Raw genomic sequence first — 25,387 nt, forward strand, 5'->3', positions numbered from 1 at the left:
GGAGGGGGACGCGTCAAGCTGGGCGGGTCTTTCTGGATTATTCTCTCTCTTGCATGTCTCCTTCTATAATTTCATCCCATCTCCACTAAGTGAACTGGAAATACTGGAGGACGTAAAGGCAACGTACGATTCGTACGATAACATGGGTGGTAGTATTTGTGATGGAATGCATAGGATAATATGGGTGGTAGTATTTTTGGTGGTATTTGTATGATAAAATGGGTGGTAGTATCTGTAACGGTGTTCATAGGATAACATGGGTGGTAGTCTTTGTGGTGGTATTCATATGATAATTCATTTCAAACCTTTATTTATACTCGTGAAGCACTGAGATTTCCCTCATTTACAGTGATGACAAGTTCACACAGAGACACAAATCAAATCAATGGACTTAAATGGCCATGCACTTAAACTCTGTGACTGAAGAAAGGACCTCAAGCTTTAGATATGGGTGGTAGTATTTGTGGTGGTATTTGTATGATAACATGGGTGGTAGTATTTTTGATGGTATTTGTATGATAATATGGGTTGTAGTATTTTTTTATTTTTTATTTATTTAACCTTTATTTACCCAGGCAAGCAATTAAGAACAAATTCTGATATACAAAAGCAGCCTGAGGAAGGGGGAAATGGGAGGCTGAAAATAAACATGTTATGTACACATCATTTACATCAACAATAATAAAATACATTAATATACAGTAGGACCCCACTTATCCGAACCCAACGGGACCGAAGGTCGTTCGTATCTCTGAAATGTCCGGATGACTGAAACATGTAAAAATGCACCAAATTCAATAAGTGGTATACTTGTTTCATATAGACTCATAATAGACCGATAAATACCCTTAATTACTTGTGAAAATGCATCAAAATTGCAATCAAATAGCCAACTAAACTCATATAGCCTAGCCTATAATAGACCTACAGTAGCCTAGAATAAAATAAACGAATTTCCACTTGAGTGCATGCTTTGATCAAATACAGTACTTTATTCTGAAATGAGGCCCACGCTGCATCGATAGGCTACTGTATTCGCAGAACAAAATGGTATAGCCTAAAAACAACCCAACATTAGAACAATTAGAGCAAATGATAATCAATAAATAAATAAATGAAATGACAGACAAGTTGTCGTGTCTTAGGCTATTGTACACACACAGACATACACCAGTCCTGGGATCAGATCCCCTCCCCTCACCCTAACCCGGGTCCGTATCCTTTTCCTACCCCCACCCTACCCCAGCCCCTGCCTCTATCTGGGCCCAGGCACGCACACACACACAGACACACATCAGTGTTTGCCACACCTCTCCCTTGATGCTCTTAGCCTTTCTTTCTCTGAAAATGTAGTTTGACGTAATGTATTGCTCTATATATGGCTCTGTGTGCTACTAACCCTGTTCTGCCTCCCCTCTCCCTAGTGCCTCTCTCTGTCCCTCCTATATTCTAACCAGGTCCAGTGGATGCCCCACTGTCACCAGCAGACCACCCTGAGTCCGATAGATACCCCTGTGTCTGCTGCAGATGTCGTAGCAAATTAGTTAACACACACACACGTACACACAGACATACACCAGTCCACTTCCGGCTTTAGGCCTGGGCCCAGTACCCCCTTCCCCTCACCCTAACCCGGGTCCGTATCCTCTTCCTACCCCCACCCTACCCCTGACCCCTGCCTCTACCTGGACCCAGGCACACTCACACACACACAGACATACACCAGTCCTGGGCTCAGATCCCCTTCCCCTCACCCTAACCCGGGTCCGTATCCTTTTTCTACCCCGATCCTACCCCTGACCCCTGCCTCTATCTGGGCCCTGGCACATTCACGCACACACAGACATACACCAGTGTTTGCCATGTCTCTCCTATGATGTTATTAGCCTCTCTTACTCTGAAAATGTAATTTAATGTTATTTATTGCTTTATAAATGTTCTTAGCCGATAGACAAACATACTCCAGGAGCTTGCTCGATCGCCTCGTTGAGAGGGGTCAGGGAAGAATTTTTACAGCTCACTTATCTGGCCCCCGGGTGATTACTGTTTTTTTGCTTCCCTCTGGAATATGTAGGGGTGGGACGTCTGCCCATCTCCGTTGTTCTCTGTAAAGCGCATTGTGTTGCCTCTGGGTATGAAATGCGCTATACAAATAAAGCTTTGATTGATTGATTGATTGATTGTAGCCTAAAAGAAAGTCTCTAAAATAACCGATGTAGGCTAACGTGGCCTAGGCTGTAGGCTATTATTTAACAAATACAGTAGGTCTAGTAGGCTAATCCACATGCCCACAACACGTCTGTGTTCCTGAAGTCCATTAACTGGGAACGAAAAATGACTTGATGCTCCTCTGCTTCATGTTGCTGACGCACTTTCTGGCTACCAAAGAATGCAGCTCTCGCGCAGCAGACTCATTTGCGTTTTGCGCTCGACATTAAAGTAACAAAGAAATGAAACGTGACAGTAGGCTACAGTCTACAGGCAACATGTAGGTCTACATACAGTTCTGTTTTTATTCACAGTAGGATACAGTACTGTAATTAAAATCCCACCAGTAACCAGATAGCAGGCAAAAAAAACAAAAAAAAGTTTTTTAAGCCTGTCCGGTAGACCGGGAGGTTTGGATCTCTGAAGTTCGGATGAGTGGGGTCCTACTGTATAAAAATAATGATAGAAATAGAATAATACGAGAGGTTAAGTAAAGATAGCATCATAATAGGTGAGAGGGAGACAGAGAGACAGAGAGCAGGGGGGGTAGTAGAGCGGGAGTGGGGGGGGGGGTAAGGGACTGAAGCAGGGGGGCATGGAAGATCAACAGGTGCAACAGTCGACTACGATCTGTTGTAGATTTTGTTTAAAAGCAGTAAATGGTGTGAGGACGGTGAGTTTGAGAGTGTTTTGTAAGGTGTTCCAATCATATGCTGCAGCAAATTGGAAAGCGTTGCGGCTAAAGACGGTGCAGGATTTGGGAATGGTGAGTCTGATGAAGTGACTGGACCTTAGGCTGTAGTCAGAGCTGGAGAGGTGCAGAAGAGAGGATAGGTAAAGAGGTGTTTTACCGAGCATGGCTTTATAGATGAGCTGAAGCCAGTGAAGAAGCCGTCTGGTGTGAAGAGATGTCCAGTCTACCAGATTATAAAGGTCCAGTGGTGAGTGGTGAAGGGTGCGCCAGTAGCGAAACGAATGGCAGAATGATGGAGTGTGTCCAGTTTCCTAAGGGCACATTGAGATGCCATTCTGTAGATGGTATTGCCGTAATCAAAGATAGGCAGGATGGTCATCTTGACAAGAGTGTGTTTGGCCGAGCAGGTGAAGGAAGCTTTATTGCGGTACAAGAAGACCAGGCAGGCTTTGACTTTAGCTTGCAGGTAACTAATGTGAGTAGTGAAAGAGAGGGATGAGTCCAGCCAGATGCCAAGGTATTTGTAGGAGGTAACAAACTCCAACTCAGAGCCGTCGGCACAGGTGATCTTAGGGGGACTGGCATTGCCTTGTTTCCGTTCAAGGAGCATACATTTGGTCTTCTTAGTGTTGAGAAGCAGGTGGAGGCTGTGAAAAGACTGCTCAATAGAGGTGAGACTAAGTTGCAAGGTGGATATAGCAGAATGGAGAGAAGGGCCTGCTGAATACAAGATGGTGTCATCAGCATACAGATGGATCCGGGAATTGCCAGCAGCCTTGGCTACGTTGTTGATGTAAATGGAATGCAGCTACCCTTGAGCAGCTATTTGTGGTGGTATTCATATGATAATATAGGTGGTAGTATTTGTGATGGTATTCGTATGATAATATGGGTGGTAGTATTTGTGGTAGTATTTGTATAACATGTGTGGTAGTATTTGTGACGGTATTTGTATGATACCATGGGTGGTAGTATTTGTGACGGTATTCATATGATAACATGGATGGTAGTATTTGTGACAGTATTCGTATGGTAACATGGGTGGTAGTATTCGAGGTCACCATCTTGAATACTACCACCCATGTTGTTGTAAAATGCTGAGATAAAACATGCTTCTCCAATTACAATACGTTTGCAGCATTACAGGCCAGGCTGCATAGTTTGTGTGAGAAGCAATGGCAATGAACTTCCATTTTCTGCAGAAACGTATTAAACCCATTGAACATAACCTCAGAATGTGTAGCAGTGTTGAATATACCTGCTCTTGCGAGCCTCCAGGAACTTGTCTTTCTTCTTCCACTGGATGAAGGGTGTGGGGTCTCCGGAGGCCTGGCAGTGCAGGATGGCTGTGTGGCCCTGGTACACCGTGGTGTTCTCTGGCTCCAGCTTGAACGCGATGTAGACTGAGGGAGTCGGGAAAGGGAGGAGGGGAGGAGGAGAGGAGGGTAGTAGGAGAGGACGAGAGGAGGGTAGGAGGGGAAGAGGAAAGGAGGGTAGGAGGAGGGGAGGGTAGGAGCAAAGAGAGGTAGCGAGTGAGGTGGAGAGAGTCGAGGGTGAGAAAGAAGGAATACAAAATTAGAAAGGGAGGAATGTGGAGAGGGGGAGGGGTAGGAGCGGAAGGGGGAAGAGGTGGTGAATAAAGTGAGAGATAACCAACATGTGCTGTTCTGTTGGCGGTCATGGTGTAGAACATTTGCAACAGTGTGGTTATGGGGTGGGCAGTGTGGTTACGGCTGTCAGTTGAGGATGGTGTGGTTACAAGGTGGACAGTGTGGTTATGGATGTCAGTGGAGGGCAGTGTGGTTATGGAGTGGACGGTGTGGTTACAGGGTGGACAGTGTGATGATGGATGTGGGTGCAGAACAGTTTGATTATAGGGTGGACAGTGTAGTTACAGGGTGGACAGTGTGGTTACGGGGTGGACGGCGTGGTTACGGGATGGGAGGTGTGGGTGCGGGGTGGACTGTGTGGTTACAGGGTGGACTGTGTGGTTATGGTGTGGGCGTTGGGCTACCTGCCACAGTGAGCTGCACCGAGGCTCTGATCTGGCCCTGCAGGCTGTTGGAGGCCGAGCAGGTGTAGTTGCCGCCATGCGCCCGCGTCACCTTCGTGAAGTGCAGCAAGCCACCGTTCTGGACCACGTGGTCTGGCAGCTCGCTGGAGTCTGTAGGACCGGGCCAGACAGCAATGAGCTACAGCAACAATCAAGCAGCTTAACAGTGGCTTTCAACAAACACGGATTTAAAGGATTTATTTAACTACAGGCATTGGAGTTGCAATCAGGAATGGGACATTATTATTAGCAAAATTTTAAAACAATTGATAGACTTTTATTGGCCCTGTGAATCAATGGCTTTATACTAGAGCTTAAATTGGGCCCAAAAAAGCAGGCCTGACCCCACCCGAGCCCGATTTAACCCCTTTTTTTTTTCTTAGTAAATTGGCTGGTTATATGTAAACTCATTCAGAGTTGTTTGAATGGCAAAAATCTGTTCAGAACTAGGGCTGCGAGCAGCATTGAGCGGGCCCTCGCACCCCACGCGTGTCGGGGTGCAGCACCGTTAAATGCTGTGCTATTTCGGTGTCCAGTACTGAGAGAAACTTCCTGTCACCAGTAGGTGGCGCTCTAAGCGTGACTCAATACCAATGCATAGGTGTGTTCAGGACGGTACCTTGATGAAGCGTGAGAAATGTTGAGAAAATCGGATAATGTATGTAGGAGTTATGATGACTTTCTGCTTGACCTGTAGGCGGCGCTATAAGTATGACGCAATACTGACTTACAGAAGTGTTCAAGATGCGACCTTCATCAAGCATGAGAAATTTGGAGTAAATCGGATAACGTATGTAGGAATTATGAGTACTTCCTGTTTCACCAGTAGGTGGCGCTGAAAGTGTGACTCAATACCGACGCATTGATGTGTTCAGAAGGTGACCTTCATGAAGCGTCTGCAATTTGGTGCAAATCTGATGATGTATGCAGGAGTTATGAGGACTTCCTGTTTGACCAATAGGTGGCGCTATAAGTATGACGCAATACTGACACATAGATGTGTTCAGGACAGAACCGTCATGAAGCGTGAGATATATCGGACAAATTGGATAATGTTTGGAGGAGTTATGAGGACTTCCTGTTTCACCAATAGGTGGCGCTATAAGTATGACGCAATACTGACACATAGATGTGTTCAGGACAGAACCGTCATGAAGCGTGAGATATATCGGACAAATTGGATAATGTATGGAGGAGTTATGAGGACTTCCTGTTTCACCAATAGGTGGCGCTATAAGTATGACGCAATACTGACACATAGATGTGTTCAGGACAGAACCGTCATGAAGCGTGAGATATATCGGACAAATTGGATAATGTATGGAGGAGTTATGAGGACTTCCTGTTTCACCAATAGGTGGCGCTATAAGTATGACGCAATACTGACACATAGATGTGTTCAGGACAGAACCGTCATGAAGCGTGAGATATATCGGACAAATCGGATAATGTATGGAGGAGTTATGAGGACGTACTGTTTCACCAATAGGTGGCGCTATAAGTATGACGCAATAGTGACACATAGATGTGTTCAGGACAGAACCGTCATGAAGCGTGAGATATATCGGACAAATCGGATAATGTATGGAGGAGTTATGGGGACTTCCTGTTTCACCAATAGGTGGCGCTATAAGTATGACGCAATACTGACACATAGATGTGTTCAGGACAGAACCGTCATGAAGCGTGAGATATATCGGACAAATCGGATAATGTATGGAGGAGTTATGGGGACTTCCTGTTTCACCAATAGGTGGCGCTATAAGTATGACGCAATACTGACACATAGATGTGTTCAGGACAGAACCGTCATGAAGCGTGAGATATATCGGACAAATCGGATAATGTATGGAGGAGTTATGAGGACTTCCTGTTTCACCAATAGGTGGCGCTATAAGTATGACGCAATACTGACACATAGATGTGTTCAGGACAGAACCGTCATGAAGCGTGAGATATATCGGACAAATTGGATAATGTATGGAGGAGTTATGAGGACTTCCTGTTTCACCAATAGGTGGCGCTATAAGTATGACGCAATACTGACACATAGATGTGTTCAGGACAGAACCGTCATGAAGCGTGAGATATATCGGACAAATTGGATAATGTATGGAGGAGTTATGAGGACTTCCTGTTTCACCAATAGGTGGCGCTATAAGTATGACGCAATACTGACACATAGATGTGTTCAGGACAGAACCGTCATGAAGCGTGAGATATATCGGACAAATTGGATAATGTATGGAGGAGTTATGAGGACTTCCTGTTTCACCAATAGGTGGCGCTATAAGTATGACGCAATACTGACACATAGATGTGTTCAGGACAGAACCGTCATGAAGCGTGAGACATATCGGACAAATCGGATAATGTATGGAGGAGTTATGAGGACGTACTGTTTCACCAATAGGTGGCGCTATAAGTATGACGCAATACTGACACATAGATGTGTTCAGGACAGAACCGTCATGAAGCGTGACATATATCGGACAAATTGAATAATGTATGGAGGAGTTATGAGGATTTCGTGTTTTATGGCGAAATGTCAAACTTTGGCGGGGCGCCACGGCAAGGGTGTTTGGTGAAAACTCAATTTTTTTGATAACTTTTGATCACAACGGTCTTAAGATGAAGCTGACCCGATATGAAGTTGATCGGATGAAATCTGTAGGAGGAGTTCGTCGAAGTACGAGGCATGGAAATGGTCAAAACAAGGACAAAATGGCACATTAAGAGCAAAATGGCGGACTTCCTGTTGCATGTTGGGTATAGCTCCAAGAGACATTTAAGTGTGGCTCGATGAAATACATATGCCCTCCGAATTTCGTTCGCCTACATCAAACTGAAAGGTGGGGCTCGCCATTTGAAACTTTCCAGGGGGCGCTCTTGAGCCGTTTTGCCACGCCCATTTCCGTCACCCATGAATTATCAAATTTTTCACCGGGACTGACGTATCTGCAAAGTTTCATCCGTTTTCATCGATGTTCAGGCCGCCTAAAAGGCATTTGTTTGGAGTAAAGGAGAAGGAGAAGAAGGAGAAGGAGAATAATAATCCTTCGAGTTTCAATAGGGCCTCGCACCGCCAGTGCTCGGGCCCTAACTAGTGCTGCGAGCAGCAGTGAGCGGGCCCTCGCACCCCACGCGTGTCGGGGTGCTGCGCCGTTAAAGGCTGTGCTATTTCGGTGTGCAGTACTGAGAGAAACTTCCTGTCACCAGTAGGTGGCGCTCTAGGCGTGAATCAATACCGAAGCATAGATGTGTTCAGGACGGTACCTTGATGAAGCGTGAGAAATGTTGAGTTAATCGGATAACGTATGTAGGAGTTATGAGGACTTCCTGTTTCACCAGTAGGTGGCGCTGTAAGTGTGACTCAATACCGACACATAGATGGGTTCAGAAGACCACCTTCATGAAGCGTCAGCAATTTGTTGCAAGTCGGATGATGTATGCAGGAGTTATGAGGACTTCCTGTTTCACCAATAGGTGGCGCTATACGTATGACGCAATACTGACACATAGATGTGTTCAGGACAGAACCGTCATGAAGCGTGAGCTATATCGGACAAATTGGATAATGTATGGAGGAGTTATGAGGACTTCCTGTTTCACCAATAGGTGGCGCTATAAGTATGACGCAATACTGAAACATAGATGTGTTCAGGACAGAACCGTCATGAAGCGTGAGATATATCGGACAAATTGGATAATGTATGGAGGAGTAATGAGGACTTCCTGTTTCACCAATAGGTGGCGCTATAAGTATGACGCAATACTGACACAGATGTGTTCAGGACAGAACCGTCATGAAGCGTGAGATATATCGGACAAATTGGATAATGTATGGAGGAGTTATGAGGACTTCCTGTTTCACCAATAGGTGGCGCTATAAGTATGACGCAATACTGACACATAGATGTGTTCAGGACAGAACCGTCATGAAGCGTGAGATATATCGGACAAATTGGATAATGTATGGAGGAGTTATGAGGACTTCCTGTTTCACCAATAGGTGGCGCTATAAGTATGACGCAATACTGACACATAGATGTGTTCAGGACAGAACCGTCATGAAGCGTGAGATATATCGGACGAATTGGATAATGTATGGAGGAGTTATGAGGACTTCCTGTTTCACCAATAGGTGGCGCTATAAGTATGACGCAATACTGACACATAGATGTGTTCAGGACAGAACCGTCATGAAGCGTGAGATATATCGGACAAATTGGATAATGTATGGAGGAGTTATGAGGACTTCCTGTTTCACCAATAGGTGGCGCTATAAGTATGACGCAATACTGACACATAGATGTGTTCAGGACAGAACCGTCATGAAGCGTGAGACATATCGGACAAATCGGATAATGTATGGATGAGTTATGAGGACGTACTGTTTCACCAATAGGTGGCGCTATAAGTATGACGCAATACTGACACATAGATGTGTTCAGGACAGAACCGTCATGAAGCGTCACATATAACGGACAAATTGAATAATGTATGGAGGAGTTATGAGGACTTCGTGTTTTATGGCGAAATGTCAAACTTTGGCGGGGCGCCACGGCAAGGGTGTTTGGTGAAAACTCAATTTTTTTGATAACTTTTGATCACAAAGGCCTTAAGATGAAGCTGACCCGATATGAAGTTGATCGGATGAAATCTGTAGGAGGAGTTCGTTGAAGTACGAGGCATGGAAATGGTAAAAAAAAGGGAAAATGGCACATTAAAAGCAAAATGGCGGACTTTCTGTTGCATGTTGGGTATAGCTCCAAGAGACATTTTAGTGTGGCTCGATGAAATACATATGCCCACCGAATTTCGTTCGCCTACATCAAACTGAAAGGTGGGGCTCGCCATTTGAAACTTTCCAGGGGGCGCTCTTGAGCCGTTTTGCCACGCCCATTTCCGTCACCCATGAATTATCAAATTTTTCACCGGGACTGACGTATCTGCAAAGTTTCATCCGTTTTCATCGATGTTTAGGCCGCCAAAAAGGCATTTGTTTTGGAAGAAGGAGAAGGAGAAGGAGGAGAATAATCCTTCGAAATACAATAGGGCCTCGCACCGCCAGTGTGCTCGGGCCCTAACTAGTGCTGCGAGCAGCAGTGAGCGGGCCCTCGCACCCCACGCGGGTCGGGGTGTGGCGCCGTTAAAGGGTGTGCTATTTCGGTGTCCAGTACTGACAGAAACTTCCTGTCACCAGTAGGTGGCACTCTAAGCGTGACTCAATACCAAAGCATAGATGTGTTCAGGACAGTACCTTGATGAAGCGTGAGAAATGTTGTGTAAATCGGACAAAGTATGTAGGAGTTATGAGGACTTCCTGTAAGCAGTAGGTGGCGCTGTAGGTATGACGCAATACTGACCTACAGATGTGTTCAAGATGCGACCTTCATCAAGCATGAGCAATTTGGAGTAAATCGGATAATGTATGTAGGAGTTATGAGGACTTCCTGTTTCACCAATAGGTGGCGCTATAAGTATGACGCAATACTGAAACATAGATGTGTTCAGGACAGAACCGTCATGAAGCGTGAGATATATGGGACAAATTGGATAATGTATGTAGGAGTTATGAGGACTTCCTGTTTCACCAATAGGTGGCGCTATAAATATGACGCAATACTGACACATAGATGTGTTCAGGACAGAACCGTCATGAAGCGTGAGATATATCGGACAAATTGGATAATGTATGGAGGAGTTATGAGGAATTCCTGTTTCACCAATAGGTGGCGCTATAAGTATGACACAATACTGACACATAGATGTGTTCAGGACAGAACCGTCATGAAGCGTGAGATATATCGGACGAATTGGATAATGTATGGAGGAGTTATGAGGACTTCCTGTTTCACCAATAGGTGGCGCTATAAGTATGATGCAATACTGACACATAGATGTGTTCAGGACAGAACCGTCATGAAGCGTGAGATATATCGGACAAATTGGATAATGTATGTAGGAGTTATGAGGACTTCCTGTTTCACCAATAGGTGGCGCTATAAGTATGACGCAATACTGACACATAGATGTGTTCAGGACAGAACCTTCATGAAGCGTGAGATATATCGGACAAATTGGATAATGTATGGAGGAGTTATGAGGACTTCCTGTTTCACCAATAGGTGGCGCTATAAGTATGATGCAATACTGACACATAGATGTGTTCAGGACAGAACCGACATGAAGCGTGAGATATATCGGACAAATTGGATAATGTATGGAGGAGTTATGAGGACTTCCTGTTTCACCAATAGGTGGCACTATAAGTATGACACAATACTGACACATAGATGTGTTCAGAACAGAACCGTCATGAAGCGTGAGATATATCGGACGAATTGGATAATGTATGTAGGAGTTATGAGGACTTCCTGTTTCACCAATAGGTGGCGCTATAAGTATGACGCAATACTGAAACATAGATGTGAGCGCTCTAAGCGTGACTCAATACCGACGCATAGATGTGTTCAGGACGGTACCTTGATGAAGCGTGAGAAATGTTGTGTAAATCGGACAAAGTATGTAGGAGTTATGAGGACTTCCTGTAAGCAGTAGGTGGCGCTGTAGGTATGACGCAATACTGACCTACAGATGTGTTCAAGATGCGACCTTCATCAAGCTTGAGCAATTTGGAGTAAATCGGATAATGTATGTAGGAGTTATGAGTACTTCCTGTTTCACCAGTAGGTGGCGCTGTAAGTGTTACTCAATACTGACGCATAGATGTGTTCAGAAGGTGACCTTCATGAAGCGTCAGCAATTTGGTGCAAATCGGATGATGTATGCAGGAGTTATGAGGACTTCCTGTTTCACCAATAGGTGGCGCTATAAGTATGACGCAATACTGACACATAGATGTGTTCAGGACAGAACCTTCATGAAGCGTGAGATATATCGGACGAATTGGATAATGTATGGAGGAGTTATGGGGACTTCCTGTTTCACCAATAGGTGGCGCTATAAGTATGACGCAATACTGACACATAGATGTGTTCAGGACAGAACCGTCATGAAGCGTGAGATATATCGGACAAATTGGATAATGTATGGAGGAGTTATGAGGACTTCCTGTTTCACCAATAGGTGGCGCTATAAGTATGACGCAATACTGACACATAGATGTGTTCAGGACAGAACCGTCATGAAGCGTGAGATATATCGGACAAATTGGATAATGTATGGAGGAGTTATGAGGACTTCGTGTTTTATGGCGAAATGTCAAAATTTGGCGGGGCGCCACGGCAAGGGTGTTTGGTGAAAACTCAATTTCTTTGATAACTTTTGATCACAAAGGCCTTAAGATGAAGCTGACCCGATATGAAGTTGATCGGATGAAATCTGTAGGAGGAGTTCGTCGAAGTACGAGGCATGGAAATGGTCAAAACAAGGACAAAATGGCACATTAAAAGCAAAATGGCGGCCTTCCTTTTGCATGTTGGGTATAGCTCCAAGAGACATTTTAGTGCGTCTCGATGAACTACATATGCCCTCCGAATTTCGTTCGCCTACATCAAACTGAAAGGTGGGGCTCGCCATTTTAGATTTTCCAGGGGGCGCTCTTGAGCCGTTTTGCCACGCCCATTTCCGTCACCCATGAATTATCAAATTTTTCACCGGGACTGACGTATCTGCAAAGTTTCATCCGTTTTCATCGATGTTCAGGCCGCCTAAAAGGCATTTGTTTGGAGTAAAGGAGAAGGAGAAGGAGGAGAAGAATAATAATAATCCTTCGAGTTTCAATAGGGCCTCGCACAGCCAGTGCTCGGGCCCTAACTAGTGCTGCGAGCAGCAGTGAGCGGGCCCTCGCACCCCACACGGGTCGGGGTGTGGCGCCGTTAAAGGGTGTGCTATTTCGGTGTCCAGTACTGACAGAAACTTCCTGTCACCAGTAGGTGGCGCTCTAAGCGTGACTCAATACCGACGCATAGATGTGTTCAGGACAGTACCTTGATGAAGCGTGAGAAATGTTGTGTAAATGGGACAAAGTATGTAGGAGTTATGAGGACTTCCTGTAAGCAGTAGGTGGCGCTGTAGGTATGACGCAATACTGACCTACAGATGTGTTCAAGATGCGACCTTCATCAAGCATGAGCAATTTGGAGTAAATCGGATAATGTATGTAGGAGTTATGAGTACTTCCTGTTTCACCAGTAGGTGGCGCTGTTAGTGTAACTCAATACCGACGCATAGATGTGTTCAGAAGGTGACCTTCATGAAGCGTCAGCAATTTGGTGCAAATCGGATGATGTATGCAGGAGTTATGAGGACTTCCTCTTTCACCAATAGGTGGCGCTATAAGTATGACGCAATACTGACACATAGATGTGTTCAGGACAGAACCGTCATGAAGCGTGAGATAAATCGGACAAATCGGATAATGTATGGAGGAGTTATGAGGACTTCCTGTTTCACCAATAAGTGGCGCTATAAGTATGACGCAATACTGACACATAGATGTGTTCAGGACAGAACCGTCATGAAGCGTGAGATATATCGGACAAATTGGATAATGTATGGAGGAGTTATGAGGACTTCGTGTTTTATGGCGAAATGTCAAACTTTGGCGGGGCGCCGCGGCAAGGCTGTTTGGTGAAAACTCAATTTTTTTGATAACTTTTGATCACAAAGGTCTTAAGATGAAGCTGACCGGATATGAAGTTGATCGGATGAAATCTGTAGGAGGAGTTCGTTGAAGTACGAGGCATGGAAATGGTCAAAACACGGACAAAATGGCACATTAAGAGCAAAATGGCGGACTTCCTGTTGCATGTTGGGTATAGCTCCAAGAGACATTTTAGTGTGTCTCGATGAACTACATATGCCCACCGAATTTCGTTCGCCTACATCAAACTGGAAGGTGGGGCTCGCCATTTTAAATTTTCCAGGGGGCGCTCTTGAGCCGTTTTGCCACGCCCATTTCCGTCACCCATGAATTATCAAATTTTTCACCGGGACTGATGTATCTGCAAAGTTTCATCCGTTTTCATCGATGTTTAGGCCGCCAAAAAGGCATTTGTTTGGGGAGAAGAAGAAGGAGAAGGAATAAGGTAGAAGGTAGAACTAGTGCTGCGAGCAGCAGTGAGCGGGCCCTCGCACCCCACGCGGGTCGGGGTGTGGCGCCGTTAAAGGGTGTGCTATTTCGGTGTCCAGTACTGACAGAAACTTCCTGTCACCAGTAGGTGGCGCTCTAAGCGTGACTCAATACCGACGCATAGATGTGTTCAGGACGGTACCTTGATGAAGCGTGAGAAATGTTGAGTAAATTTGATAATGTATGTAGGAGTTATGAGGACTTCCTGTTTCACCAGTAGGTGGCGCTGTAGGTATGACGCAATACTGACTTACAGAAGTGTTCAAGATGCGACCTTCATCAAGCATGAGCAATTTGGAGTAAATCGGATAACATATGTAGGAGTTATGAGTACTTCCTGTTTCACCAGTAGGTGGCGCTGTAAGTGTGACTCAATACCGACGCATAGATGTGTTCAGAAGGTGACCTTCACGAAGCGTCAGCAATTTGCTGCAAATCGGATGATGTATGCAGGAGTTATGAGGACTTCCTGTTTCACCAATAGGTGGCGCTATAAGTATGACGCAATACTGACACATAGATCTGTTCAGGACTGAACCGTCATGAAGCGTGAGATATATCAGACAAATTGGATAATGTATGTAGGAGTTATGAGGACTTCCTGTTTCACCAATAGGTGGCGCTATAAGTATGACACAATTCGGACACATAGATCTGTTCAGGACCGAACCGTCATGAAGCGTGAGATATATCGGACAAATTGGATAATGTATGGAGGAGTTATGAGGACTTCCTGTTACACCAATAGGTGGCGCTATAAGTATGACGCAATACTGACACATAGATGTGTTCAGGACAGAACCCTCATGAAGCGTGAGATATATCGGACGAATTGGATAATGTATGTAGGAGTTATGAGGACTTCCTGTTTCACCAATAGGTGGCGCTATAAGTATGATGCAATACTGACACATAGATGTGTTCAGGACAGAACCGTCATGAAGCGTGAGATATATCGGACGAATCGGATAATGTATGGAGGAGTTATGAGGACTTCCTGTTTCACCAATAGGTGGCGCTATAAGTATGATGCAATACTGACACAGATGTGTTCAGGACAGAACCGTCATGAAGCGTGAGATATATCGGACGAATTGGATAATGTATGTAGGAGTTATGAGGACTTCCTGTTTCACCAATAGGTGGCGCTATAAGTATGACGCAATACTGACACATAGATGTGTTCAGGACAGAACCGTCATGAAGCGTGAGATATATCGGACGAATTGGATAATGTATGGAGGAGTTATGAGGACTTCCTGTTTCACCAATAGGTGGCGCTATAAGTATGACGCAATACTGACACATAGATGTGTTCAGGACAGAACCGTCATGAAGCGTGAGATATATCGGACAAATTGGATAATGTATGGAGGAGTTATGAGGACTTCGTGTTTTATGGCGAAATGTCAAACTTTGGCGGGGCGCCACGGCAAGGGTGTTTGGTGAAAACTCATTTTTTTTGATAACTTTTGATCAAAAAGGTCTTAAGGTGAAGCTGACCCGATATGAAGTTGATCGGATGAAATCTGTAGGAGGAGTTCGTCGAAGTACGAGGCATGGAAATGGTCAAAACAAGGACAAAATGGCACATTAAGAGCAAAATGGCGGACTTCCTGTTGCATGTTGGGTATAGCTCCAAGAGACATTTAAGTGTGGCTCGATGAAATACATATGCCCACCGAATTTCGTTCGTCTACATCAAACTGAAAGGTGGGGCTCGCCATTTTAAATTTTCCAGGGGGCGCTCTTGAGCCGTTTTGCCACGCCCATTTCCGTCACCCATGAATTATCAAATTTTTCACCGGGACTGACGTAGCTGCAAAGTTTCATCCGTTTTCATCGATGTTTAGGCCGCCAAAAAGGCATTTGTTTGGGGAGAAGAAGAAGAAGAAGGTAGAAGGTAGAAGGTAGGAGAATAATAATAATTCTTCGAAATTCAATAGGGCCTCGCACCGCCAGTGCTCGGGCCCTAATAATCCTTCGAAATACAATAGGGCCTCGCACCGCCAGTGCTCGGGCCCTAATAATAATCCTTCGAAATACAATAGGGCCTCGCACCGCCAGTGCTCGGGCCCTAATAATCCTTCGAGTTTCAATAGGGCCTCGCACCGCCAGTGCTCGGGCCCTAATAATAATAATCCTTCTAAATACAATAGGGCCTCGCACCGCCAGTGCTCGGGCCCTAATAATCCTTCGAATTTCAATAGGGCCTCGCACCGCCAGTGCTCGGGCCCTAATAATAATCCTTCGAAATACAATAGGGCCTCGCACCGCCAGTGCTCGGGCCCTAACTAGGGCTGCGAGCAGCAGTGAGCGGGCCCTCGCACCCCATGCGTGTCGGGGTGCGGCGCCGTTAAAGGGTGTGCTATTTCGGTGTGCAGTACTGAGAGAAACTTTCTGGCACCAGTAGGTGGCGCCCTAAGCGTGACTCAATACCGACGCAAAGATGTGTTCAGGACAGTACCTTGATGAAGCGTGAGAAATGTTGTGTAAATCGGACAAAGTATGTAGGAGTTATGAGGACTTCCTGTAAGCAGTAGGTGGCGCTGTAGGTATGACGCAATACTGACCTACAGATGTGTTCAAGATGCGACCTGCATCAAGCATGAGCAATTTGGAGTAAATCGGATAATGTATGTAGGAGTTATGAGTACTTCCTGTTTCACCAGTAGGTGGCGCTGTAAGTGTAACTCAATACCGACGCATAGATGTGTTCAGAAGGTGACCTTCATGAAGCGTCAGCAATTTGGTGCAAATCGGATGATGTATGCAGGAGTTATGGGAACTTCCTGTTTCACCAATAGGTGGCGCTATAAGTATGACGCAATACTGACACATAGATGTGTTCAGGACAGAACCGTCATGAAGCGTGAGATAAATCAGACAAATCGGATAATGTATGGAGGAGTTATGAGGACTTCCTGTTTCACCAATAGGTGGCGCTATAAGTATGACGCAATACTGACACATAGATGTGTTCAGGACAGAACCGTCATGAAGCGTGAGATATATCGGACGAATTGGATAATGTATGTAGGAGTTATGAGGAATTCCTGTTTCACCAATAGGTGGCGCTATAAGTATGACGCAATACTGACACATAGATGTGTTCAGGACAGAACCGTCATGAAGCGTGAGATATATCGGACAAATTGGATAATGTATGGAGGAGTTATGAGGACTTCGTGTTTTATGGCGAAATGTCAAACTTTGGCGGGGCGCCACGGCAAGGGTGTTTGGTGAAAACTCAATTTTTTTGAAACTTTTGATCACAAAGGTCTTAAGATGAAGCTGACCCGATATGAAGTTATTCGGATGAAATCTGTAGGAGGAGTTCGTCGAAGTACGAGGCATGGAAATGGTCAAAACAAGGACAAAATGGCACATTAAGAGCAAAATGGCGGACTTCCTGTTGCATGTTGGGTATAGCTCCAAGAGACATTTAAGTGTGAAATATGTAATTTGTATATCTGCAAAGTTTCATCCGTTTTCATTGATGTTTAGGCCGCCAAAAAGGCATTTGTTTGGGGAGAAGAAGAAGGAGAAGGTAGAATAATAATAATCCTTCGAAATACAATAGGGCCTCGCACCGCCAGTGCTCGGGCCCTAATAATCCTTCGAGTTTCAATAGGGCCTCGCACCGCCAGTGCTCGGGCCCTAATAATAATCCTTTGAGTTTCAATAGGGCCTCGCACCGCCAGTGCTCGGGCCCTAATAATAATTCTTCGAAATTCAATAGGGCCTCGCACCGCCAGTGCTCGGGCCCTAATAATCCTTCGAAATACAATAGGGCCTCGCACCGCCAGTGCTCGGGCCCTAATAATCCTTCGAGTTTCAATAGGGCCTCGCACCGCCAGTGCTCGGGCCCTATAATCCTTCGAGTTTCAATAGGGCCTCGCACCGCCAGTGCTCGGGCCCTAATAATAATCCTTTGAGTTTCAATAGGGCCTCGCACCGCCAGTGCTCGGGCCCTAATAATCCTTCGAATTTCAATAGGGCCTCGCACCGCCAGTGCTCGGGCCCTAATTAGGCTACGCTACACGCAGGATTTTCTTACCTATACCCTTCCTCTCGCAACAGACTGGGAAAGTGTAGGCCTACCTGGTGCCATTGACGTTATTCACACGGCGCCCATTTTGCTCTTACTCTTGCTCAGGGTGGGATAATGCAGAAGTATCCATAGACCATATAGTACAAGTTCGTTATAAAAATAACACTTCAAGATTCGCAACAGTCAAAAATAACATCCAGAATACACTACTGGAATTACAAGCTCATGATTACTGGTTTGTTTTTCACCGCGGTAGTTTTCATGTTATGAAATACATAGGAGCGCATTAGTCATCAGCTCATTCCCGTCCATATATTTCATAACGTGAAAACTACGGCGGTGAAAAACAATCAGAGTCCGGTAATCATGATGAATCATGTAATTCCAGTAGTGTATTCTGACTATTATTTCTGACTATTTCGAATCTTGAAGTGTTATTTTTATAACGAACTTGTACTATATGGTCTACTTCCGCATTCTTCCACCCTGAGCGTGACGTAAGAGCGAAATGGCCGCCATGTGAATAACGTCAATTAACTAGGCTGAGAAAACTCACATTTCAAATAGTAACCTTTGATTGACTGATGATGAAAAACATAATTGACGCGAGGAATTAACAATCAGACTTTTGAAATACTTTCTGAACAGAAATCAGAAACTCGAGCGAACTCTTTGAAGTCCTCTCCGTTGGCAACATGGAAGAACGATGGTTACGTATTGTAACCCTAGTTCTATGAGTGGAGCGGAGCCCCACAGGGCTAGCTCCTATTGGCTAGCGAAACCCAGCTAGCCACATTGACTGAAGAAAAAAACATACACGCATCTGTGTCCAACCAAGTCCGGTGCACCACTGTATAAGCGGGCTGCGCCCGCACATCTGCTCCTAACCAAAATTGTCAGCGAGCAGACTGCGGTGTCAGCATGTCTGTTCCCTGTGGGGCTCCGCTCCACTCATAGAACTAGGGTTACAATACGTAACCATCTTTCTATTTCGTGGAGCTCCGCCCCACAGGGCTAGCTCCTATTGGCATAAGCGGAGCTACACGACCGCACCATACACTCTTGCTGGCCCCAGTAAAGGAATGGCCAGTCAGGACACGAACCAGGGCTCCAAGGCGAGACCATACTAACAGTTGATCCGACCCAAGCACTGGCCCCACCCCGCCACACTCGGTCTATCACAGCCGAGGGCAAGGAGAGGTACGTGAGGCGAGAGCTGGACCAAAGCGGTTACTCCGTAACAAGCCCCCTTGTGGAGTGTGCCCGAACAGTCCCAGGAAGAGGGCGACCCGCAGTCACGTAAGACTGGGCGATGCCCTCACAGATCCAATGGGAGAGACGCTGTTTCGACAACGGAGAACCCACCTTCCCCGGGCCGTGGCAAATCAACAACTGGGGGGTAGTGCGGACTGCAGCCGTGCGCTGGACATAACACGTCAACGCACGCACAGGACACTTTAAATATAGGCGGGCCTCTTCCTCGCTCGCATGAGGCGGAGGATAGAAGGCTCCCAGCTCCAAATCCTGTGCTCTATATGCGCCGCAGACCACTTTCGGAACGAAAGATGTGCGCAACACAGCTTTACTCCCATCACCCGTGATGAGAAAAACTGTCAACGCCCTCAGATCACTGACCCGCTTGCCCGACGTCAGAGTAAGGAGCAGCGCGGTCTTAATCGAAAGCCACTTGAGAGATACCTGCTCCATTGGTTCAAATGGCGCTTTACATAGTGCATCCAGAACCAAGAGCAAATTCCCAAGGCGGTGCCGCAGCCTTACGCACAGGGTGAAGACGGCGTGCGCGGGCCAGGAAACGTTTAACCAGGGGATGCCCGAAAACCGTAGTTTTGGCGAACCCCTAATGGCATACACTTTGATAGTGGAGGCTGCCAAACCGCCACCATGACCCATCAGGTGCTGAAGGAATTCCAAAATCGCCTCGACCGAGCATGACTCGGGCGCGAAGTCCCTTTCTTCACACCAACATGCAAAAGCAGCCCATTTGCCAGAGTAAACCGAGGCAGTGGAAGCCGCGCGCGCACTCTGAATCGTACAGATCACGGCTGGAGAGAGTCCCCTATCAGACAATCTCCGCCGTTCAAGAGCCAGGCCACCAGCGGCCGTCCCAAGACCGGAGGCGCGCAAATCGAACCCTCCGCCTGGGACAGCGTGTTCGGCCAATGAGGGATGTGCCACGGTTCTACAGTAGTCATGGCCATCACTTCTGCATACCATCTCGCCCAGTGGCAGTCCGGCGCTATCAGTATTACTGATGCACCCTCTGACCGCACCCTGGCCAACAATGGTAAAATTAGCCCCATTGGCGGGAAAGCATACAGCAGCGCCCCCCGCCAGGGGGCATGCGCGAACGCATCCACGCCCAGCAGAGGCTGGTCCTGACCGGGTCCAGAGCTGAGCCACTATCTGAGGATGTAGGCTCCACTCGTCCGGGTGAGGCCCGCCCCGAGACATCAAGTCCACCCCGACGTTCAGACGGCCGGCAATGTGCCGCGCCGTCAGTGACCGGAGATTGACATGAGCTCAACGCCACAGCGCCACAGCGAAGTGCTGGCGAGCGGACTCCCCCTTGTCAGTTGATGTAAGCTACTGTGGTCTGGTTGTCTGACCGCACCAGCACATCGCGCCTCTGTACCAGGTGTACAAAGCGGCGCAATGCCAGTAGCACCGTCTCCAACTCCAGGAGGTTGATATGGCGCTGTTCTCCGACGGCCCACAAACCACCTACGGCCTGGGACAGACATGTACCACCCCAGCCGCTTAGAGACGCGTCTGTGAAGACAGCGACGTGAGCCGACACCCTGCCTATTGGAACACCGTGCGCTATTACGGGTCCGGGCCGGTCCCTCCAATAGTTGAGGTCTGCTGACAACGACCTCGGCATCCGCACAAGGCGCCGTCTGTGCCTCACAGGGTCCAGACGAAGCCGCGCGAACCATCTCTGCACGCACCTCATGTGAAGTAGGCCCAGTGACACTACCACATCGGCGGCTGCCATGAGACCCAGAAGGCGCATGATCGACAGAACCGCGATCTTTCGAGAAGGACGGCAAACGCTGAGACTCTTCTCCAGTGTTTCCCTCCTTGAATCGGATAGCCGTGCTCTCATGGCGCTCGTGTTCAGATTGATACTCAGGTAAACAATCTGACGGGCCGGCCACAGAGCGCTCTTCTCCCAGTTGACTGCAAACCCCAGTTCGGTGAGATGCCTCACCACCGTGGCCGTATGCGTCAGAGCCAACAAAGGCGACGGAGCCAGTACCAGCAGGTCGTCCAGGTACGCCAGGATCCTGATGCCCTGCCGGCGTAGTGGTCTCAACGCCGCCTCCACACAATTGGAGAAGGTTCTGGGGGCGAGCGCATATCCAAACGGGAGTCTGGTATATTCGTACGCCACACCCAGGTAGGCGAAGTGCAAAATTTTCCGATGCCGATGAGCTAGCGGTATGTGGAAGTAAGCGTCCTTGAGGTCTATGCTGGTGCAAAAATCGCCGGGAAGGAATGCCTCCAGCATTTGTCGCACCGTAAGCATATGGAACTTCAGATTCGCCACCGTTTTGTTGAAAAGGCGTAGGTCCAAAATTGGCCTCACGCCCCCCGTCTTCTTTGGCACGAGGAAGTAGCGGGAATAAAGAGCCTCGCGCGCAGTCCAGGAGCCCGGACGAGCCGGTCCATGGGCTGTAGCGGGGCGGGACCCCGTGGCAGGTTGTTTGGACTTGTGCATTCGCCGGCGCTTGCTCCTGGTCGCAGCAGCATCAGCCGGAGCACGCGGACGTGCAGGCACACTGCGCTCCCCCGGAGCAGCGAGGTGGCGAGCGAGGAGGAGCCGGTCCTGCTCCTGGCTGCGACACTGCTCCAGGATGTTAGACACAGCCGCACCAAACAACCCCTCCCTACTGACCGGTGAGTTGAGGAGGACACCTTTGTTTTCCTCGCGCAGACGAGTCAGGGAGAGCCATAGGTGGCGCTGCTGCACCACCGACGTGGCCATCACTCCACCCAGACAGGAGGCAGAGACTCTCACAAGCTGAGCCACGGCTCCGACGGCTTCGGCCATCTCCGCTCTCCTGTCTTCATCCATAGAGGGGGGGGTTTGCTCCGTAGCTAGCTGGCCGATGTAAATGGCCAGCATAGCAATGGAAGAGGAGGCAGCCACGGCCTGCGCGGCCAGCGAAAAACTGTTGTCGGCCAAGGATAGGGTTGTCTTGTCTTTGACGTCCGGCATGAGAGGCTTCCTGGCCGAGCCCCAGGCGGAGGAACCAGGCACCAGGACCGCTGCAATGTCGGGTTCCAGGGGAGGAGAGCCGAAAGCTGCTACGTCAGTCCAGCCGGTTACCCTCGTAGCTCTGCTGAACTGGCGAAGCGGACCTCTGATGGCCAACGGCCGCTCCCATTCAGCCTCGACGAACGCCTCCAGGTCAGGCATAGCCGGCAGGAGACGAGGAGCAGGCTGGGAAGGACGCCCGTAGCATACGGAGCTCCACAGGGGGAGCCCCGTAGTCGCAGCAGCCTCCGGGATGGGGATACCGAGATGATGCGCGGCTCTCTCCAGCAGCCGCGATCGAAGGAACCCTGCCCCGGGAATGAGGCGCCACTAGCCGTAGTGGCTTCTGAGGCAGAGAGACCCTCGTCTGCCTGGAAGAGCTCTTCCTCATCATCCGTAGGCAGGAGGGAGGTAATCGGGGCCGCCGGTTGCTGCAGGGGCGCGCCGATGTCCTCGCCGTCGACCGCGCCGACCAGCTGGGCCAGACCTTCAGTCTCCAGCGGCGGCGGAGCGAAATGCGCCCGGAGCATCCTCTCCATGGGGTCCAGGAGGGCGCAGATCTCGCAGGCGGGGGACGGAGCCAGACCCGCTTTGGCGTGCTGCGGCCCCAGACAGCGGAAGCAGAGGTGGTGTCCCACGTCGCTGTAGCCGCAGACATAGAAACGATCCGGCGGATCAATCGGCGCCGGCAGGGGGTCATCTAAGGACGCCGCCAGCTCCGCTTGGGTCCGCTGAGTTTTAGACATATCTTGATTTTCTTCTAGCATCAATGCGAGCTGAAAATTTTGAAGGAGCAGATGTGCGGGCATAGCCCGCTTATACAGTGGTGCACCGGACTTGGTTGGACACAGGTGCGTGTATGTTTTTTTCTTCAGTCAATGTGGCTAGCTGGGTTTTGCTAGTCAATAGGAGCTAGCCCTGTGGGGCGGAGCTCCACGAAATAGAACCTAATTTCTCTACAGAAAAATGTGATGGCTTGCTTCACTGTCAGTGGGATCGTTTTCTCAATGAAAACGAACGAGGACATCGAAGGTTGACATTCATTCCCACCACTGTGGCAAGCTCTTTTCATGAGCCTCTCTTTTTGCGATCATGTACTATCAAGTGCTCACACATGCATGTGACAACCAATAGAAATATTGTCACTATAGACAACTAAATGGAAGTTCCTCCACACGTCTGACTTTCCTTTGCACTCTAAGTAGTAAGTAAGCCTTTCGAGAACCAATGTTTCTCAGGCCTACTGCCCATAGGGCAGGAGCCTATCTCCTGTTTCTGTAGCGTGAGGCAGCTTGATGTACAAGTCCACCCCCTGGACATGACGCTAGTATGTCGCAGGGACTTACCCCCAATCCAACCCTTGATGCTGAGTGCCAAGAAGGGAAGCATCGGGTACCATTTTTATAGTCTTTGGTATGACTCAGCTGGGGATCGAACTCACAACCTCCCAGTCTCAGGGCAGACACTCTAACCGCAAGGCCACTGAGCTGGTGTAGGCCACTGAGCTGGTGTCCCTCGCACTGGGACAATGTTAATTCTCCAGATCTTGTTTTTTTTCCATTCACATCGTTAAGCTTGTGAACATGTGTGAAACAGGTGGGAGCATGGGAGTGAAGACGGGCATATTTCTGACCACGAGCCCGAGTCCGGCCTGGACCTGAGGAAATGACGGGAAATTCCAGCCCGACCCGGACTTGGGCCTGGGTAGACAATCAAAACTCTACTTTATACTATCAAAAAAAAAAAAGAAAAGATTCTAAAACAATCACGGATCTGCATGTGCATGGGCCGCGTGTACACACACATACACAAGCACACCCACACACACTACCTGCTCTGGCCCACAGGATGGTAGGGGCCTGGCGTCCCTTGGCGGAACAGGCCACCGTGCTCTCCTTGTCAAGCTCCAGACACTGGGAGGGTGGGGGGGTGGGGGTGAACTTCAGCTTCTCTGAGGGGGGGGGGGGGGGGGGGTGGCAGGGAGGGAGGATGAAGGAGCGGAGGGGAGGGGTAGTGAGGGGGGGTAGGGAGGAGGGGAGGGTGGGAGCAGGGGAGGGAGGATGGAGGAGGGGAGGGAGGGAGGATGGAGGAGCAGTGAGGGGGGGTAGGGAGGAGGGGAGGGAGGATGGAGGAGAAGAGCAGTAGTGAGGGGGGTGTAGGGAGGAGGAAGGGAGGAGCAGAAGGGAGGGTGGGGGGGTGTTGGGTTATATGTCACACCACACTGCAGAAAGTGTATAAAAACAGCGAGACATGCTCACACTCAAGTCTGCACACATTGGCTTCAAGGGATGGCCATAATTTATTATGGTGCAGTACATAGACCACTATTGCATGCTGGCTCACACACACACACACACACACACACACACACGCGCACGCGCACGCGCACGCGCACGCACACACACACACACACACTTACCAAGTACAAAGACCCTGGCTCTGGCCTCCACTCGGCCGCCCTCTGTCTTGCTCTGGCAGGTGTACATGTGGCTGTCGTACACCTCAACACTGTTAATCTTCAGGGTCCCGTTGGGGAACAGCGTGAAACGAGTGTCCTACGGGGTTGACATCAGTATGTCAGAGAGAGGGAGTGGATCTATTTCTCAGAAATGGTTCATCATGGACTCAGTAGTTGGTTTCTGTGCATACGAGGCAGCTCACTCAGGTTTGCGGTCCTATACAAAAAACTACGCATTATCTTCAGGTGATTATCCGTTGGCATGGCGTCGGAATTTATGCTGCGTTCCATTTGTATCGGAAACATCGGGATTCCCAGGTTCAACGTCAAAGTCATCAATACGTCATTTGAACCCATTTTACTTGGGATATCTTGTTAAATCTATCCCGACCTGATCCCGACTTGATCAACATCAGCATTTTGTTTCTGGAACGCATTCAACTGGGATGTGACGTCCCGGGCGCCAAATCTCGAGCTCCGATACAAATGGAATGCAGCATTTGCGCAAATGACCCTGGCGCCATACCAGTGGATAATC

At 48.2% G+C, this 25,387-nt stretch overlaps 1 protein-coding gene across 1 annotated transcript in view; it reads right to left on the reverse strand.

The window, feature by feature from the left end:
• The window catches only part of LOC311311082 (inactive tyrosine-protein kinase 7-like), a gene marked incomplete at its 3' end in the record, with an annotated part of 105,485 nt that overhangs the window by 20,933 nt on the left and 59,165 nt on the right, over nt 1-25,387 (reverse strand). Inside the window, exons 9-12 of the mRNA XM_084440721.1 lie at nt 24,811-24,946; nt 24,223-24,342; nt 4,917-5,066; nt 4,161-4,305 (exon numbers count right to left, since the gene is read on the reverse strand). Coding sequence (XP_084296847.1) covers nt 4,161-4,305; nt 4,917-5,066; nt 24,223-24,342; nt 24,811-24,946 — 551 coding nt within the window. The remainder of the gene's footprint in view (nt 1-4,160; nt 4,306-4,916; nt 5,067-24,222; nt 24,343-24,810; nt 24,947-25,387) is intronic.

This window comes from Borostomias antarcticus, assembly GCF_949987555.1.
Source record: "Borostomias antarcticus genome assembly, chromosome: 7".
Lineage (NCBI taxonomy): Eukaryota > Metazoa > Chordata > Actinopteri > Stomiiformes > Stomiidae > Borostomias > Borostomias antarcticus.